At 36.6% G+C, this 19,447-nt stretch overlaps 1 protein-coding gene across 1 annotated transcript; it reads right to left on the reverse strand.

Moving 5' to 3' along the window:
- Positions 1-642: 642 nt before the first annotated feature.
- On the reverse strand, positions 643-15,352 carry LOC140141621 (beta/gamma-crystallin-like). Its single transcript, XM_072163532.1, has 6 exons — positions 15,290-15,352; positions 8,300-8,375; positions 7,214-7,257; positions 5,372-5,499; positions 1,581-1,742; positions 643-957 (listed from the first exon to the last, which is right to left on the reverse strand). Exons 1-5 carry the CDS (start codon positions 15,350-15,352, stop codon positions 1,601-1,603), a joined length of 453 nt encoding a protein of 150 aa, XP_072019633.1. The 3' UTR covers positions 643-957; positions 1,581-1,600.
- Between the last annotated feature and the right edge of the window lie 4,095 nt (positions 15,353-19,447).

Below are 19,447 nucleotides of genomic sequence, written 5' to 3' on the forward strand. Positions count from 1 at the left end.
CGTGATATTTTTTTCATTAACATGAAACTACCGGTCGATATAGGGGAGCTTTCTATCATGTCCGTGATATAGTTTTCATTCATTAACATGAGACTACCGGTCGACATAGTGGGTCTTCCTATAGGGGGTCTTCTACCTTATTTGATCAAAATTTAGCGTGCTCTGCTCGCAATTGTTTCAAGTTTAACAAGCAAAATCAGTCGGAACTCGGAAATATTAAATTTTCAGTTTCTTACAGGAAAGTGAAAAGCATTTACAAAGCTGGATTTTGCAGAAAACCGCATTAAAATTGAAAAATAAGTTCCAAAGATATTAGCAATTAAAGAGTTTTCAAAACAAAGGAAACAAAAGGAAATATTAACTTTGTTTGGCTATATCTCAAAATCAATATTTCCCAGTTCCGACTGATTTTGCTTGATCGCATCGCATTTAATACCAGCAATGTGGAAAAAAGAAATAATGTAGTGCCAACGTATCCTTTTACTGAAGGAGCAAAGTTTAACAAGTTATAACCCCGCTTCTGGATATCGTTTGAACTTGAAGTCAAATGATATATCATTGTAAAGCTTATGATATATATTTTCTACACACGGAAGAAAACAAATTTGACCACGGCTAGCGGCTCTCTGCGTGCTCCTTTTTTAATTTGTAACTTTTACAAATGTACCAAATTTCATATACTGGTATCAATTTTCATCAATTGAGAGGTTTTGGTAGCAAATGTGGTTTCAAATTGGAGCTAACAAGATGCTGCACACCACTGTCATGACTGTGTCAATCAAATCGTCGCAACATACACAGGTTTTTGATTTATGACCTTTGACATAAGTGAGTACTTCCTTAAGTAAAGTGAATTGATTACATTCATGCAAATTTGACAAATTAGTTTTCATGACGTCATTATATTGAAGTACCCTCTTCTCAGCGGTGCGAAAGTTGTAGTAAAATCGAGATGTCCTGCATTGGGGATAACAAAAGAAAATTCAAGTCAGTTTGAAACAAAAAGATTTATTTACTCATGATTTTTAAGCCAATTTGAGAACTTAATCGCAATAAAAGTTTCCAATGTCCAGTTTTTACAAGTTTGGTATAAATTTAAAAAAGCAAGAGATTTTCATGGCAGATTTATGAAATTAGTGTTATTGTACAATGTGATTATATTCCATGTGCCTCCAAGGAATAGGTCATGTGAGCCATTCATTCTGAATGTGATATTAATCCGGCAATATATCGAATGAGATTTCGAGTACACGAAAATGCTCATTCTTCCCTAAAGGGGAATATATTCTTCTGTCGACTTGCTGAACTAAACTTACACTAAACAAATTCTGTCTCGACAATTTTTTTATACAACGAAAGGTGGTATATTTTGGGCAAATTGCTGATTTTGCCATTGAAGTGTACAGAGATTTTTGGGAATGTACACCTCTTTTAAAACGGCTGTAGCTCAAACGTGAGGTCCGGCACCCCCTGTTTTTTCCTGATTTATTATCTACACATATTAATGTACAATATATGTCAATTTAAAGGAATTTGGTCGATACGTTTTGTTACGACGGAAAACCTTTAAACGCACTTACCCGCTGGAATATCGTCACAGTTATTCACACCCGGCGCATGGCAGCAATCTCATGGATGAGATTCCATCAGAGCTTCCCAGCCAAGATTGAGGATCAGGGTAGTCACCGACTTCTACTACATACATCCTGTTAGTGTAATAACCATCCTCATAGAGCATCCAGCTGCAAAGGTATGATATAGAAATTATATATTCAATTAAATTTACACGTACATAGCACATTCAAAACCAAAACGTATTTACGAGTATAACACGTTCATAACGTTTTACAAACATATGTTTGCTGGGTAAGCACGGTTTATAGTGATCTTCTTTTCGATGGTATGGGGATGTTGATCAAAATCCAATAAAATTAAAAAAAACTGGTCGTTTCCCGAAAAAAATTGGGTCTAAAAAACATTTGGGGGGATTTTCTCCAAAATCCAGCATTTTTACCCAAATTTGATTTCACCGATGGATTTGTTCAAGTCTTTACCATTCTAAATAATGATGTATTTTTTATATACTTTAGACCAATAATTTTAGAACAAAAATTCTGCTGTACCTTTTATCACATAAAATAATAGGAACTTGATTTGGTGGTGTCGTACCTGTAGTACCACCCTATTGAAGTCTAACTAAGGCGGAAATTATTCGGCTTTTTTTACTGCGCGAGTCAATAAAGTCGCAAATCACGCTCGTCTAAATTCACATAAGCGTGTTCTAGTCACGTATTACGTAACACACAACTAGCGTAAGCACTGCGCCCAACAGCGTGCATGCCATTCTATATCAATACACAGTGTTATGAGTCTTATTTTTCCGCCTTATATAAGCCGAACAACTTAGTACCGTCATCTTTTCATACACTCTTAGATCGTGGGAACTAATCAGAGCAGTTGTTAGAAGATACGAAACATGCATTGATTCTGTATATTGTGCACTCCGCGTACTACACGCAATGTTTCGCTCGAGTTCGCATCGCGTAGGATTGATTAATTTTTCAGGCGGATTGATGCATTTGTATTTGTTTCTATTTTTCAACATTTTTAGTGATAATTCGTTATAAAACCAGAAAAATCGCCTTTTTTTTCTTTTTCTCATGTATGAAATAGGTTAATAAACGCGTATTACTTGTTGCTCGAGAAATTAGACAAAATAATGCACTTGCGCTGATGTTGATGCGTCTATTGCACGTGCTCGTGCATTAGACGCATCAACATCAGTGCGTATGCATTATTTTGTCTAATTTTTCTCCTAAAATGTATCACACGTTCATTAACCTATAATTATTGGCGCCTCAATAAATGACCAACTTACGCCCGCTCTCTCCTCTCGTGTTCTTTTTTTCTAGTCTTTCCGTCTCTCCCTCTCTACTCTTTCTTCCTCGCCCCTCCCTCACTTGTTCAGTCTCAAGTATCTCCTTCTTCCTTTTTGTGAAATTCATCATTTTGATCAATGCCTGACAAAAATCAGCTCCGCAAAAATAAATATTTAGAATAAACTCCAGTCTCGCAATTATAAGCCCAAGCAATTATCAGATTAGCAATTGCCATTATTACGAATGAATAGAATAAATTATCTTCACTGCAATTGTTTTGTATTGCATTTCAATATAACATGATGACAAAATCGCTACTTGCACGCCTCATTGGGATATATTTGGCTATTTCAGACGCTCGTTTCATCGCCAATATGAAAGACTTTTGCCTATAACTTGACAACATGGTTAGTATACATTTCAGTGCTAGGCTATTTTCACGAGCCACTCCCGCCTAGGCGGAAGTGCTAATATACACCAAACGCAAGTCAATTGAAGCCGAACAACTTATCGCAAATTTACGACGGTGAAATTTAGACACTCCTTTTGTCTAGATTAGCACCAACCCTCTCATCTCACGTTTTCAGAAATTGTCTTCGTTCAACTTTTCAGTGAGCAACAAAAGACTAGAATAAAGGAATTGTTCACACGTTCATTGCTAACACTTCAAAATAACAATGAGATCTGAAACCGAAAACTGAAACAGGAACCGAAAGTGAAAAGATAAAAAGACCCATAGTGTAATGTCGATTTGCCGCTCAATGCTAGCGGTATAAGCATCGTCTTAACGATAAACCGACCACCGCTTTGCCCAAAGCGGCAAACCGGAAGAGTTGCTGGTTTCAGTGCTTGTTACATAATATCTAATAATATTTTATTCTTATAAAGCGCATTACATTAAAATCTCAAGGCGCTGAGAATTGTACATATACTTGCCGATTTGCCGCTCTGACGAAAATTTTGCTTCACTACGCAGTCGCACCAGAAACATGGCGGAACAAAATGTCGGAACATATTATTATAATGAAAAACAGGGATAAAAGAATTTATCGCGTCTGACGTCATCTGTCAATCAAACTCGAGCACGGTTTGTTTACAAGTGCTGTGATGATGACTTGTTGAACGCGGTTGTATAACCGGGCGCCTTATTGTTAATTTTGCACCTTCAAACATACAACCCATCTCAAAAGTTAGGTCTTTGTAGTAGGAACCTTTCTTTCGTGAAGGCACCACGTCAACAATGCCTAGAAAATTTGCTTTTTGCCTTGTAAAAGTACGTACTTTTTCGCCATTTTCTGCTATTCCTTTTCTCCGATCGGCACCAGATAAATCGGCCTTCCTTTTACGCGCTATTAACCTGTGTAAACCAATCAAGGATCGTAATTGACAGTGACATCAGACGCGATAAATTCTTTTTATCTCTGTCTTTCATTATATACAGTGCACAACTTATAAGTTCCCCCTAATGCTTTTTAAAATAAATCGAAAATTATTTAACGAAATGTAAAATTGTAAAAAGTTATGAGCAACCTTATTTGTTTTACAAATCTAGGCCAATTTGTAGTGTCACACATCATTGCGTTTGGCCACAATGGTTCATTATGTAAAAAAGAGGGAGTTTTAAAAGTTGCACCTGAGTCCATAGGAGTCAATTGTCAAACAATACAGTATGTTAGGCCTGTCCATGTGTTTGTAATGGAAATAAAAAATAATTATATATAAATAATAAATAAATGGAAATAATATATGTTTATTAGGGGATGTGTCCTCCTGCACTGTTGACAAGTGCATTGCAACGTCGCCGCATGCTGTTTATTAAATTCCGGACCCGTTGCTGGTCCATGTTCCATACATGTTGGATTGCTCGGGTTAGCTCTTGCAGTGCTGTGTTTTCATTGATTTTTAACATGGTCCCATCTGAAATGTTGTTCTCAATGCATTAGGTGCAACTCCCATACGACGAGTAATTTCTTTCACCGGTATATTTTCATCCAGCAAACTTGTTGCTCTACCGCGAAGAAATTCGGGCAAACGCGGCATTATTAAAGTGTGACTTTTCACATGTGCTGAACTACTGGCGACGTGGTCTATTCTCACTGCAGTACATATCCTTCCATCTCAGACATTTATCATTAAAAGAAAAGAATAAAACACCTGCTTTGCTTTTCAAGAAGAAGAAGAAGAATACCAAAGATCAAGTTTTCTTTTACAAACACATGAATATCCCTGGCCTACTGTATTGTTTAAGAATTGAGTCCTATGGACTCAGATGCAACCTTTAACACTGTTTAAAACGGTCTCCCTTTTTACATAATGACCATTGTGACTGAACGCAATGACGTATGACGCTAAAATTTGGTCCACATGTGTAAAACAAATAGGGCTATACATATCTTTTTACAGGTTTGCATTTCGTCAAATAGTTTTTGATTTATTTTAAAAAAATATGTAGGGGGGAACTTATAACTTGTGCCCCCTATAGTATCACTTACTTTCCTTCTTTCACAATACAGGAGTCGAGACGATCACCGAATCCGAATTCTGAATCGTGTAAATTCTCTGTTGATTTAGTGTGGATTTGATATGCACCAGTGTAACTGCCATGCTCAAACAAAATTATCTATAAGAATCAGAATATTAACCATAAATACAATAGCGTAAAATAACATTTATAGCTTAGGGGTCGTCCTACTAAAGTACGATTTGTAACGCATCTCTACTGAAGACTGCCCGCAAGAGTCAATCTAAAGGAAGAGAGCCCTTATAATTGAAGACAGAATTAAAAAGATTAGTTTGCGTATGATGTCCTGTCAACCAGACCAAAAATGTCGTACTGCGCAGATCAGGAACCAGCCACACAGCGTCTTTGCCCTGACGTCAGACGGAAACTAGTCTTTTGATTCGGTTTTCAATTATAGTCACATATACGACCCGCTTCTTGCAATGATTTGAGGCGCAGGAGCATTCCGATTTCAATGGCTTCTTGGCGGTAGTGCGCACGCTGGTAGCATCTCTCACATGATGGCCATTGCCAAGATGAAGGCAAAAGGAGCCAGGGTGATAAAGGACAAGCTATCTGACATTATACATAAGCTGTTGGGGATACTAACAACTACACCAGGCACAAAAAGAAACTCGTCAGTTATATTCATCCTTGCTGTTCTATAACTTGATAATTTTGGATTATTCTGAAATATACATTTTGTTAATTGGACTCTGCTTTCTCATTTGACACCCTGTTCGTGAAAAACGAACAAGAATTGACCAAGATATGCGCCTCCAAAGCCTCAAACCCCAAAATCAAAAGTCGCATTTTCAACGATTTTCAATGGGAACGCATCGTTGTATTGCACACAAGCACCACGGGCCAATCAATAAAGCACACAGTGTAACAGGCACAATTGAATCGTTAAAATTGCAACTTTTCATTTTGGGGTTTGAGAGTTTGGAGGCGCATATCTCGATCAATTCTTGCTCAATGTTCACGAACAGGGTGTCAAATGAGAAAGAAAAGTCCAATTAACAAAATGTATATTTCAGAATAATCCGAAATTATCAAGTTATTGAACAGCAAGGATGAATATAACTGACGAGTTTCTTTTTGTGCCTGGTGTATATATTTACAACCAGATGCTATTAAAGGCCTATTCAATGATTTGCGCATCCGGTTAATGGTTAAGCCGAAAGTATTAAAGACAAAATAAGACATTTAACATGAATCTATAATTTCTCTACTTCAGAGCTCGGATAGCGACGTTTTCACGTATATTTCGTGGGACCTGAGAGCACATCAGACACACCAAATTGCATTTTGACTACGAGGAATTTCCTTCTGATATCAAATTAATATTATTGAAATTTAACAGTCCTCGAAGTAAATTAATTGTATAAATCTAATGATATGTACTTAAAGTGTATGTAGCTGGGATGAAAATCCGTCCATGATATGAAAATGTTGAAGTTAAAAAATATTCCCAAAAACACCTAAGTAGGTCTTTTGGGGAAAAATGTATATCTTCAATACGAAAGGTTAAAATTTTCAATTGACCGTCGGTTTTTGATCCCAGCTACATACACCTTAAGTACATATCATTAGATTTATCACGAAATATTTATGAGGTATAGTAAAACAAAATACAACATGTTCCATTTCGGAGAAGTATTCAAAACTACTGGTCCCTTGGTGTATGATGATTTGACTACTTCCCTCCGCTGACACGTCAGGAAGTAGTCAAATCATCCAACACCTCGGGACCAGTAGTTTTTACTACTTCCCCTCAAAACATGTTGGATTTGTATAATAAGCTCTCGCCTCCTGCCGATACTGCGCTTACCTGTGGTATTTGAGTGGGTTTCATCAAAAACTCTCTGATAATTTCTGTAATAAATCCATAAACCTATTATCATGAAATCATCTGTTAATACAACGACGCATCATACACTGAATAAACAACATGCTAAGGACATCACATTGATCATACGCTGAAAAAAATCAGGTTTTTAAAAACGAAGTTTCATAAAGCAAATTGTACTGTGGGAAATTACTAATTACTTTGTTTCTCCGACTTATTTGTTTGCGATTTTTTGTGCATACTTTATGTATTGCCCTGTACTAGACGTACGCTGTACATCATGGCACTCGGTTTCATCTGCATCGCACCATAGATTATAAAAAAATAGGCATAATAACCTGGATCGTAAAGTTCACATTATGCTCATTCCATGTACGTTTCACTCTGACCGACCTGTAAGATTAGTGTCTTTGAAAAGAGCAGTATTGTATTCAATATACGATTGCACACATACACAGGCATGACAGGTAATGCTTGTAGCCTGCTTTATAGTGCGGAACAATATATTCAAAAATTGTTTGGATATATCGCTGTGGTAATTAGTCATGTTACATCACTACTTCTACGGCGAATTCCAAGTGATGGAACAGGATTAAACCAATTGCTATGGTAATTAATCCTGTTACATCACTACTTCTATGGCGAATTCCAAGTGATGGAACAGGATTAAACCAATTGCTATGGTAATTAATCCTGTTACATCACTACTTCTATGGCGAATTCCAAGTGATGGAACAGGATTAAACCCATTGCTATGGTAATTAATCCTGTTACATCACTAATTCTACGACGAATTCGCCGTGATGTGACAGGATTAAACCCGTTACTATGGTACTATCAGTGGCGGCGGGGGCATTGGGGGAAAATTGAATTTCAGGAGGGGGCAAAATCGACCAATTTAGCGAAAAATTGCCGCAAAAGTGGAAATTGATGTAATTTTGGGGTTTTGCCTCAAAGGTGGGGGCAAACTGGGGGAAAAGATATTGGGGGAAAAATGCCCCTGCCCCCCCTGTAGCGCCGCCACTTGGTACTATTTCTACGGCGAAGAGCGCTATAAAATCAACATACTTTCATTAGGGTGGCCATCGAGTGTTGCTAGAAGATCGGCATGTTTGGACAGGTTGGATGCACCTTCATTTGGCATCTGATGAGTAAACAAATAATAAAATATAGTAATCTTCTTATGGGAGACCTTGCAAGAGTAGGGTAGAATGGGACACAGGGTAAGATGGGACAGTGATTTTCAGAAATCATTTTATTCCTTAAAATAGTCACATTTTGTCCATTTTTGCAACAAAAGAACTTTCATATAATTAATATAGTAAAATTAAAAGTACCATTCTTCATTAAACAGGAACTTCAGATGCCCGTACACCTTAAACATTAAAATAAATATTCCATTTTTTTACGCGTAAGCAGAGTTCTCCACTTGAAGCTTAATATCTGAATCAATGGCCCGGATTAGTGTTTCTCAAATTTAAAAATAATTTCTAAGCCACCATTTTCAATGAAATAAGACAGAAATTGTTACTTTTTTCTTAGAAATTATTAGAAAAGTTTTTTTTTAGAAATGTGCCAAATTGGGGTAAAAGGGGACGTCATTGATTTACTGTGTGCTAACTCGCACTGTCCTATCTTGCCCCAACAAAAAAATCCCAAAGTAAATCAATCAATCTCCTAAATATGAAAGGAAATGACTATTTTCACCTAACTACATGTAACAAGTAAAAAGTCAGTAGCTCTTGAAATAGTTTCATAACAGCGAAATGAAAATCATTGGACCTCAGCCAACCCCCTTCTATGGTCATCTTTGATGGTTGGTCCTACCCCGGATAAGGTGCTGGGGTCAAAATTTTATCACTAAAATGAGCGCATCCAAAGGATGGATCTACGATTAGCCAGTGATGTATCGTTCGAGTCCGGACTCGGACTCGAGTCCGGACTCGAGTCCACTTTTTGTTGGACTCGGACTTGGCTCGGACTCGGATACCAAAAGACTCGGCTCGGCTCGGACTCGGACACAAAAGGACTCGGACTCGAAGCCGAGTCCGGTCCGAGTCCAGTCCAATTAAATCCATGTAAAATGTGAAATGATTATCTGAAAATGTCAAAATAGATCTCAAATTTGTTGACTTTACTTATTTGGCCATTACAAACTAATTGGGGCTGTCAAATCTGTGATCTGTCATATATCCTACATATCCACCAAATTATTTAGATTTATCTGTCACTTAGTAGAATCATATTATTGTTATCATTAATGAAATAATTGATAATTAATTAAATGCAAACTTTATAAAGAGTTCTTTCATGGAACTTTCCAATCCAATCTTGAAAGAGAGAAATATGTACACTGGACCATACATCTCAGCTCAGTAAATTATAATGAACGTGTGCCCAAAATCGCTTGAAACCCCCCCCTCGGCTTGGCAAAATTTCCCTCCCCTAATTTTACCCTCCCACCAGGGCTCATAATTAATTATTGCACAGCCCCTTTAGTCTTACTAATTGTACATGCAACGGTGTCATATACTGTATACGTGGAAATTTTCGCGAATTTCGCGAATGAATACACATCCGCGAAAATAGAAACACGCGAAAAATAATGCACTAAGAACAAAATACAAACTAGAGAAAAGTTTTGATCCTTACAACACATGCTCTTTGGTTACATGTTGCCAGTGTTCTGATTGTAGGCTTGTGTAGGTTTTTCCCCAATTTTTTTGGGAGGGGGGAGGGGTGTCTTTATTGTTTTGATCTTTGGTGGGACTGTCCTATAGGTGCTTTGCACCTGTTAGTCCTTGCCTTTCACTGGTGCAAAATTTTATCTACTTCTTTTTTTTTTGTTTTGTATGTACTTTTGAATATTCATGAGCAATATATTTTGATGTTAAATTATAATTATTGTATATATAAAGTGTAATAAATAAAAATATATAAAAAATTAAAATCTTAGAAGATTGGATTTACATTCAAAGTCTTTCAAATCACTGCTTTTCTTGCATATTAGTTTGTGTGTAGAAATTGCTGCTAGATGACTTATAACTTCTGAGAAACGACCATAGTTAGGTTTCTGTGACTGGGTTTCCATATTGCATGATTCCACTGTAATTTTTTTTATATTGCATTGTTTATTGTGTATTTTATGCATGTCCTTTTAATGTTGTCTTGTCAAAACCTGCCTGAGTTGGGTTTTCCAGCTCGTGACCTGGGCTCTCCGATCGCCATGCAATCTACAACGGAACCGCTACGTCAACGAGCTACTTCTTTATGCTTTTAAAAATACAGATTGATTGATAAAAAAACCTTTTTTGGTCAAATTCAAGTATGGGGTGCTTTTCAAGATAATTCGAGCAATTTGAGCAATTTATCACAATTAGTTTGGCCGTAGTACTCGTTTGAATGATCCTTACTTGCTCCTATTCAAATGAACAGGGATCAACGAACTTTTCATGTGTACAATTCAATGGTGGTATCCAAAATAGCGGCTTTCTAATGAGCGTTGCGGGCAAACCGCTTCTAACGAAAAGCTCAAATTTCTTGAGCAGGTCAAACTTAAGGTTTCCTCCACCACTGCAGCTTAAAAATGGCGCAAGTTACCAAATAAGCTGTGAAAAGCGCCCTCACGCTCAATTTTGACCTAAAATGTAAATTTTCAAGAAAACGCAATGTCCAATTTTCATGCAACTTTCAAAAGAATACTTTTTGACCTCATTTGCTCATTTGTTTTTAAAACGTTTTAAACAGGTTATATTTTGGGTTTTGGTTCAGATAAAAAGGTTTTAATAAAATTAAATGTCGGGTTATACGTATAAAGGTTAAGAAAACATTTTTAAATGCTTTGTATGAAAACACACTGCAACAATATTTTTGAAATGTTTTAAAAATATTATCGTGAAATATTTTTTGAAAGCATTTTTTGTCAAATATTTTATCAACAATTAAATAACATTATGTTAGAATATTTGCAGTAAGTTATCAACAATTGTTTTTGAATGTTATAAAAATATTTTCTACCCTTTTTACAACCCGACATTTAAACGTTTTGCGAATGATATCCAAATCGTTTTGTGTGACACCAAAATCAGAACAAAATTCTGAAAGGGGGTTAATTTGAAGGATTTCGCACTCTAATCCACTCCTTCCTTGAATATAAGGTTTGGTCACATAACAGGGCGCTGCATACTTTTTTTCTTGGACCCCAGACCAAAAATGTTGTTGTTTCTTGTTGCGATAAATGGAACTCAACCCCGAAACTATGCCCTAAGCAAAACAAAAATTACCCATTTATAGGACACTCCTACTATAAGCTATTTTATTTTGTGAGATCCATGACTTATACCACACAAAGAAATTATATCCTACAAGCTATAGCTGCAGCTTACACAGTACCCCACAAGAATTCTCGCACAAGAGCACCTTCCACTATACACAGTACCCCACAAGAATACTCGCACAGGAGCACCCCCACACACCCCGCTCTTCTCATACACATCACCCCCACAAACGTCCAACATCGATCACCAACATCGTAGCCAGCGCTCGAAATAAGGCGAGTCCTTGCGTCAAATACCCGTGAAAGTAGGCGCGGACCCGTACGGTACGGGTCCGCGTGACCCGTAAAAGTTGAACCAAGCAAAGAGCAGAAAATCATAGTTTTTTTGTTCCACTGGATAATCTGGTTCACATAATAGGTCGTGTTTTCAACCCGGGTTTTCAACTTTCTACAATCTACATACCGTGATCGCCGTAGCTATATTCTCTCTCTTGAAATTTCAAAAGCATGGGTCCGGGGTCGGACCATTGAAAATTGGTGAGGACCCTTGAAATTTCAAAGGCAAGGGTCCACAGGACCCTTAGATTTTTCTTCTTAATTCGAGGCCTGATCGTAGCTTATACTGCCAACGGGCTCACAACAGACAGACTAAAACACATTACAATTACGCGCTTATTCTGGATCCGCTGAAAAGGACATGACACTCTAAACAAGGACGAGGGGGCCTACGCACTCAACAACATATTTGACCAACTCATCACGCCCTCCGCGGTGCATCCTGTTGCCTATAAAAGCAAGCAGTCAGATGTGATGAGTTGCCGTTCTGATGAAGCCACTATATAGTGTAGTGCTGAAACGCCACTAAAAACGTGAGTAAATCACCTCGTAATTTACTCGGAGTTGTTCAAAATGAACAAAATTCACAGTTGATATCAACATTCCTAATGAACTTGTTCAAAGAAGTAAAAAGCATTGTTTAGAAACTCCTATCCAAACAAAGTACGATCATGATGATGTCGTTACTCTGGCATGCCAGAAAAGTAATAAAACTGACCAGGTGAGTTTACCCGAGTACCATATAAACTTAGGTATAGGTAGTGTAGCGGTATTAGATAGATCTCGAGTAGTAATTATTTCCCGCTGAATACTGGCTCCTCTCTCAATAATCATAATCAATTTACACGAGCTTTCATAAAGTCTTTTAAACCATAATTTCCTCGGCTTGAATCGTATATTTCCGATCCTTGCATATATTATTTGTGTGTCGCATTGTCTGCTATTAGGCCTATAGGCCATCGTTTACCCTACTAGAACTAGAACTACTGAGCCAAATTTGGTAACATGGTCAAGGGGGAGAGGGTGTTGCAAACCACTAATTTTCAATTGTGACCGCATATACCCTAAGAATCCAAATCGCATATTTGTGTTCAAAAGCCACACATCTAGAAAGGGTTTTCTAAATTTTTTGAATTTTTCCTTCGTCTTAAGGGATCCAAAATGAGCGTTTATTGCGTTTCGACAGTATTTTTGTGGGACATGAGAGCACCTCAGACCTATCGAATTGTATTCTGAATACGAAGCATGTCTTTCTGATATCAAATAATTTTCATTTTTTAAAATCACAATATAATACAAATTTTATGACAAAATATAAAAAATGATATTTTTCAAATTTTGATATATAACAGTCCTCGAAGTAAATTATATAAATCTAATGATATATTCTTAAAGTGTATGTAGCAGGGAGGAAAAGCCGACGGTCAATTGAAAATGTTGACCTTTCATATTGAAGATATGGATTTTTTTCCCAAAAAGACCTAATTTTTTTTTGTGTTTTGGGGAAAAAAATCCATATCTTCAATACGAAAGGTCAAAATTTTCAATTGATCGTCGGCTTTTCTCCCACCTACATACACTTTAAGTATAAATCATCAGATTTATAAAGTTTACTTCAAGTACTGTTAAATATCAAAATATCAATTTTAATGATTTGCCATAAAATGTGTATTAAAATTATTTGATATCAGAATGACATTCTTCGTATTCAGAATGCAATTCGATATGTCTGATGTGCTCTAATGTCCCAAAATAAATACTGTCCAAACGTTCATACCCCAGCCCTTAAAAAACGAATTTGACTTTTTTACAGATTTGCGTCTTAAGAACACAAAATGCATTTTTTTGGAGCAGAGAACGTGTCTTAAACTTCCCATAATGCATTTCTTCCATTTTAATTTTTTGTACTGATTTACTATGTTGTGCCACATGGGTTGATATACCTCAGTGAACAGCTCATCCAGATCTTGCAAAATATATTTATTTCTGGACTAGCGACCCATGTCCAGCCAGTGTATTCTTAAAATGAAAACAAAGGAAACCTGTACAAAATAATGGGAACGTCATTTGTTGAAATGAGGGGATGTATTATGTTGCAAAGGATTCTGAGAAGGGGAAGACAGTTTATCTAGGTTTTGAGTTGAAAAATAGGGACAATACCAAGATTTACTACTGCTTCTTGATGAACGTGGGGAATAGTGCCGTTATTTACTGCGTACCAAATATGGTCTGAACCCTTTTGAATAGTTATACAGAATTTTGAGTGACCGTAAGTTTTGTGAAAACGAGCAATGCAGGTTTCTAAAGTACCCTGTCAAATTGTAATTTCTCGATTTCCTGAAAAATTCGACCACCGTGTAATTTGGGGGGTACATCTTACCGGGTATTTCACCTATAAAAACCAAATCTAATCTGAAAAAAAAAATGGAGAAATTCGTTGAAATTTAAGCCCGAGATGACAAAAACAAAAAACAAATAAAAATAACACGGTTATTCCAGGCAATTACCATTCAAAATAAAAAACACTTTCACAATAGGAAATGGGCCTAGCAACCGGCAGACTAGAGACACTCTTAAGGGTAGACAAGGTACTGTTGGCCGAAGCAGCCAAAAATATCGATTTTCATTATGTAAATCAATATATTATTGAAAAATAACACTTTCATGTTTTGCAAAAGTTCATTCTACAAACCATATATTTTCAAACCTTGCTTGTTGTTAATGAGTTATGTACGTTTATGTAAGTGTTACAGGGGTGTCAGCCCTCCTACAGCATAACTCGAGAACCACATGACCTACAAAAGTATATCCGTGACATTTGAATTCTTCTACACACTCGCTATGAAATGAGCAATGCGACTTTTGCCAAAGCTGACTACCATTCGCAAGATGCTGTGAACTACCAAATCGCAACACTTGAAAATAATGTCAAACCTGAAGTACCCAAACTGCGTTCGAATGCAATAGTAGTTCATAACACCTATATAAATAATGATATGGATAACACTGGAAGTAAGATTCTAGCTTTTAAGGCTTCGTATTGGTACGTGCAGATTATTCCATTGAATTGGAACTAATTGGGACTGAAAGACAATCATTTTGAAACCGGCTGCATTGTTTTTAAATAATTACAAACCACTTCACATATCTCACACTCTAAATCAGACAGGGCTTGATTTACCTTTTGCTGGCCCTGGGATGGCATCGTGATTGGCCCCTGGATATTCGGATCGAAGTGTTATAACCTATAACACCCCCCCACATACACACACGACCACCACTACCAACTCCACTGTAACATATGGTATTTTTTAAGAGTTAATGCTTCAAGTTGCTCGAGTATCAAATGACTTTTAAGGGACACAAAAAATCCATTTGTTGTGATATATCACTAAGAATTAGACCATGATTGACAAATTAATATTTCATCATAAAGTAGTACTTACCCGTCGTACTTTCTCAGACAAGCAGACCGCTACAAGAGCGGCAAGAAGAAGGGTTCGAAGCATCTTGGAGGCAGTGCAATTAGATCTGCTCGCTAAGTTCTGGCCCGGAGTTCTGGTTTCAGTTTGCAACCCAGCCCCTTTATATACAGCCCTGGTTCGGTTATATATTATTATAATATTATTATCACTCATACATAAATTCTAGACAGTTCATTGGTTGATTACCATTTATCATTTTTACTATCACCCTCTCCGTGTGATAGTCTTTACCATCCTGTGCTCTGCCGTAGTGCGCCTGCGCCAAGCCGTTCGCTGACTCTTGGACTCGCCGATTTAGTTATTGGGTGGACCCCAAAATGTGAAGTATATCACGGCAAAACATGGTGTTATGTTGATGAAAAATGTATTTCCTACCTTAAATAGTATTTTAGTAATAGAATTTATGCATGAGTGATATAAAACAAATATTAACTGTCTTAAATTCGTGTAATGGTCGAAATATAATCACTCGGTGAAAGATGTATTGTTCCAATCTATCACCTCGTGATTATATTTCGACCATCACACTCATAGACAGTTAATATTTGTATAATATTTAACTCGCTTAGATCGGGGGTGCTAAACATTTAAAAAAGGGTACGTGTTATAATGACTTTTTGCATGCAAAAAAATCTACTTAAATTCCAGGCATCTATATAATTCTAAAACTGTAATAGCAAAATGAAAGCAAGTTTTTTTCCACATTTTGATGCCTCATCATGTCTTAAAAGCCCGGAATTTGTTGGCATGAAAAAAAAAATGCAGATTCAAAAGTTGCATTTACACACATTGAAAATATAGCTTGGTCACCCGTGTTCCTCACCGGTCATCTTTGACCAGTCATGTTGAGAACGTAAAGGTACACTGACTAAAGTACGTACGCTTGCAGGGCAATATACACTAATCCGACGAGCTAAGTGATGGTCAGATTTCATTCCACCATTACTGGGGCATCGGCAACAAACTGGTGCTGTAACTGCCCAATTGGGTGGACAATTTTATTATTATATTGCATTGCAAACTTTCAGCATCCTTTTTGTCACACGGGTAATGGAACACAGTTTAAAATTCCCGCATAACCTGCATCATTTCACACTTTAGGTTGAATGCACCTCTTCATGCATCAATGACTGTCATTGAGGTGTAGGAATGCGTGGAATCGGATTTGTGTATAAAACTGCATCTTTTCATTCAAAAGATTACCATGGCAACAAATTGTGGGCAATTTAGAAGAATGAGGTGCCAAAATAGTTGCAGAACAAAGCATGAGGTGTTTTGCTTTTTCAGTTTGGAGGCATAGATTTAGAGCTATTATCGCATAATAAAGGGGTGATGTGTAGATTTAAATTGTACATTGCTATTGCAATATTCGCGAGCTGAACAATTCAACTAATGTAGGCTCCAGCTTTATATCATTGTTAACTCTCTCTTGATTTTAAGTTCCGGAACAAAAGAGTAAACAAAACAAAAAACTTGAAAAGGCCCATTGTTAACTGAAATAACAAAAATTGAATTGGAATCAATTGACTCTCTTGAGTAACATTGCAAGGAGAAAATTGCTTCCAAGCAACCTTAAAGGGGCAATCCGTGATTTGTTTCAAGCCATGATGATAATGTTAACTTTATATATATATTTATATTTTTGGCATATTTGTAATATTTACACAGTGTCCCAAATTATACCTAAATGTGTCTATTTGTACAAACTTAATTATCTCAGTAACACATGAACGGATTTGGACCATTTTTGCACCACTGTTAAGCAGACACCCCATGGTTTTTGAATCTTTAACAAAATTTTTATTTTACTCTCGATATTTTAAGTTATGCACCATTTTCCACAGGGCCTATATTTATTGAGACACCCTGTATAAGCATAATGAGTTGCTCAGTAGAAGTTACGAATTTGTTGAACGTTTGTTAAACTTTATTTTACAAGAGAGATATTTGTAAATTAAATTTAAAAAAAAGAGAAGACTTTAACAAACTATACTCGTATTAGTTCGTAATCGGCAGGACCCATAACATCGTGGATTGATATAGAATAGCATACTGCAGTTACTGTCCGTTTTCCTATACACAATACACAGTGCTCTCACCATTGACGCGTGACCCCTACAAATGATGTATGTTGGGAGAATGGACACTTGCCTAGTTAACATCACTGTGTGAAAAATAACCAGCCAATATTTTATTTATTCTCCAAAACTTATAGCAAATATATTTCTCTAACATGACCTAAAATTACAGCTAGGTTAGATGTTCAGAAATGGTCGTACTTTTGTAAAATATGAGTGAGGGCAAGGCATAGCTAGCCAACTCCCCGTGTTATTTGAATGGAGATTTGACCGAAAATATTGGTATCGGACCGCTCACTTCTGAAGGATGCCACAAAAAAACCGGTAAAAGCTACATTTAAATTATTCTAAATAGGTTCTAGAAAATAAAGTTTTGTAACATGTCCTAAATTTTTAGCTAATTTAGGTGTTTGGAGAGGGTCGTACTTTTGTGTTTTAGGAAGGACATGTAAACGACAGATAACACCAAAAATATGAAGAAATTATTTCTAAACCGTGTTAAGTCAAAAATCATTATGTTGCTCATTTTCAAGAATGCTGGTTTACAAAAAGCACGACATTGTCTGATTTCGTGAACAAAGCCACACATAACATTGTTTCCTTTCGTTTCCTTTGTAATCGGTTACCCAACTGAAGCTATGAATACTAGCTTTATTGCGATATCGCACATGAAAACAGTCACTTGTGCACAACCAGAGAAGATCCGATTTAATCAGTTGAGCTGTTTCAATGAGTGTTATCTTGGTTTAATAGCTTTTAATGGGGTTAAGTCCTGCAAAGGTCGAGATGAATTCTACTGTAGACATGACTGCATCATGGCGTACACACAGCTCGGCACACCACCTACGCGAAACGCACTTTGCCTATTGCATGACCGACGCGCGCTTTTGCGGTTTAGGAAGGCGTAAGTTGGGACTTTATTGATGTGCGCAGTAACACAAACCGAATAATTCTCGCCTATTACGAGCTAGCCTCACAATCTGATGACAGACGTTTCATGAGTTGGTGCATGTAGAGGGTAAGCGGGCTGTTTGTCAGGTCACCAACCTTTTATGGTATCGTTTAAGAAAGTGAATATTGGACTAAATTGTCATTTAAATATAAGACTAAAGGTTAAAAAGAGTTCAAGACAACCCATATTATCAAATCTCGCGTGTAAATTAGAAGATATGATGAACTCGTGTGTATTACAGAAGATAATGGTGAACTCGCGTGTATAAAATGATAAAATGAACTGAAATGAATCAGCAAAAACAATGTAAACAAGAAATAGCAAAATAATAAGCACAATATCATGATACAAATGGTAAAACTAATGATAAAATTTTTATCATCTCGTTCAAACACCAGATATTAGTTATACATATGTGTCCGTTCTCATACGCTGCTAAAGTTCAAAAAGGTTGAAAAGAGAAAAAATTATTAGACATTTAGCTTTTTTAGGGGGGTGGGTAAATGTCATTAACCATATAGTCTTGACAGTTTCTCATACATATCTTAAGGGTAAACTAGGTGTTGTTCATCAAAGCAGCCACGAAAAGGTCGATTTTCATTTTTTAAATCAATATAGGCATATTATTGACAAATAACACTTAAACGTTTTGCAAAAATTCATTCAGCTAATCATATACTTTGAAAACTTGCTTGATGTATTGTTGTTAATGAGTTATGTAATGTTTTACAAAAGTGTTGTTGTTTTAGCCCTCTTTAAAACATATTTTAAGAACCATAGGACCTACAAAAGTATTATCTGTGATATTTGAATTCTACACACTCGTTATGAAATGATCAATGCAATCTTTGCCAAAGCTCACTACCATTCGCAAGATGCCGTGAACTGCCAAATGACAACAGTTTAAAATAGTTGCAAACATTAATTTAATTTCATTGGCCGATTTCTCATCGAAAATAATATAGTATTTATTGACTTGCGTCACTAGTGTTTCAAACGGTCAATACAAGCATACAACATTATCTGATTTTGTCATTTTGCTCGGTCACCCACATTTGCACAGTATTTTTTGTGGAACCTGAGAGCACA

This window comes from Amphiura filiformis, chromosome 19 (assembly GCF_039555335.1).
Source record: "Amphiura filiformis chromosome 19, Afil_fr2py, whole genome shotgun sequence".
Classification (NCBI taxonomy): Eukaryota; Metazoa; Echinodermata; class Ophiuroidea; order Amphilepidida; family Amphiuridae; genus Amphiura; species Amphiura filiformis.

Coding starts and splice junctions, on each gene's coding strand:
- LOC140141621 (XM_072163532.1), bottom strand. CDS start 15,352: ATGCTTCGAACCCTTCTTCTTGCCGCTCTTGTAGCGGTCTGCTTGTCT. Junction 7,258..8,299: donor CGATGGCCACCCTAATGAAA/GTATGTTGATTT, acceptor GATTTATTACAG/AAATTATCAGAGAGTTTTTG. Junction 5,500..7,213: donor AACCCACTCAAATACCACAG/GTAAGCGCAGTA, acceptor TGATTCTTATAG/ATAATTTTGTTTGAGCATGG.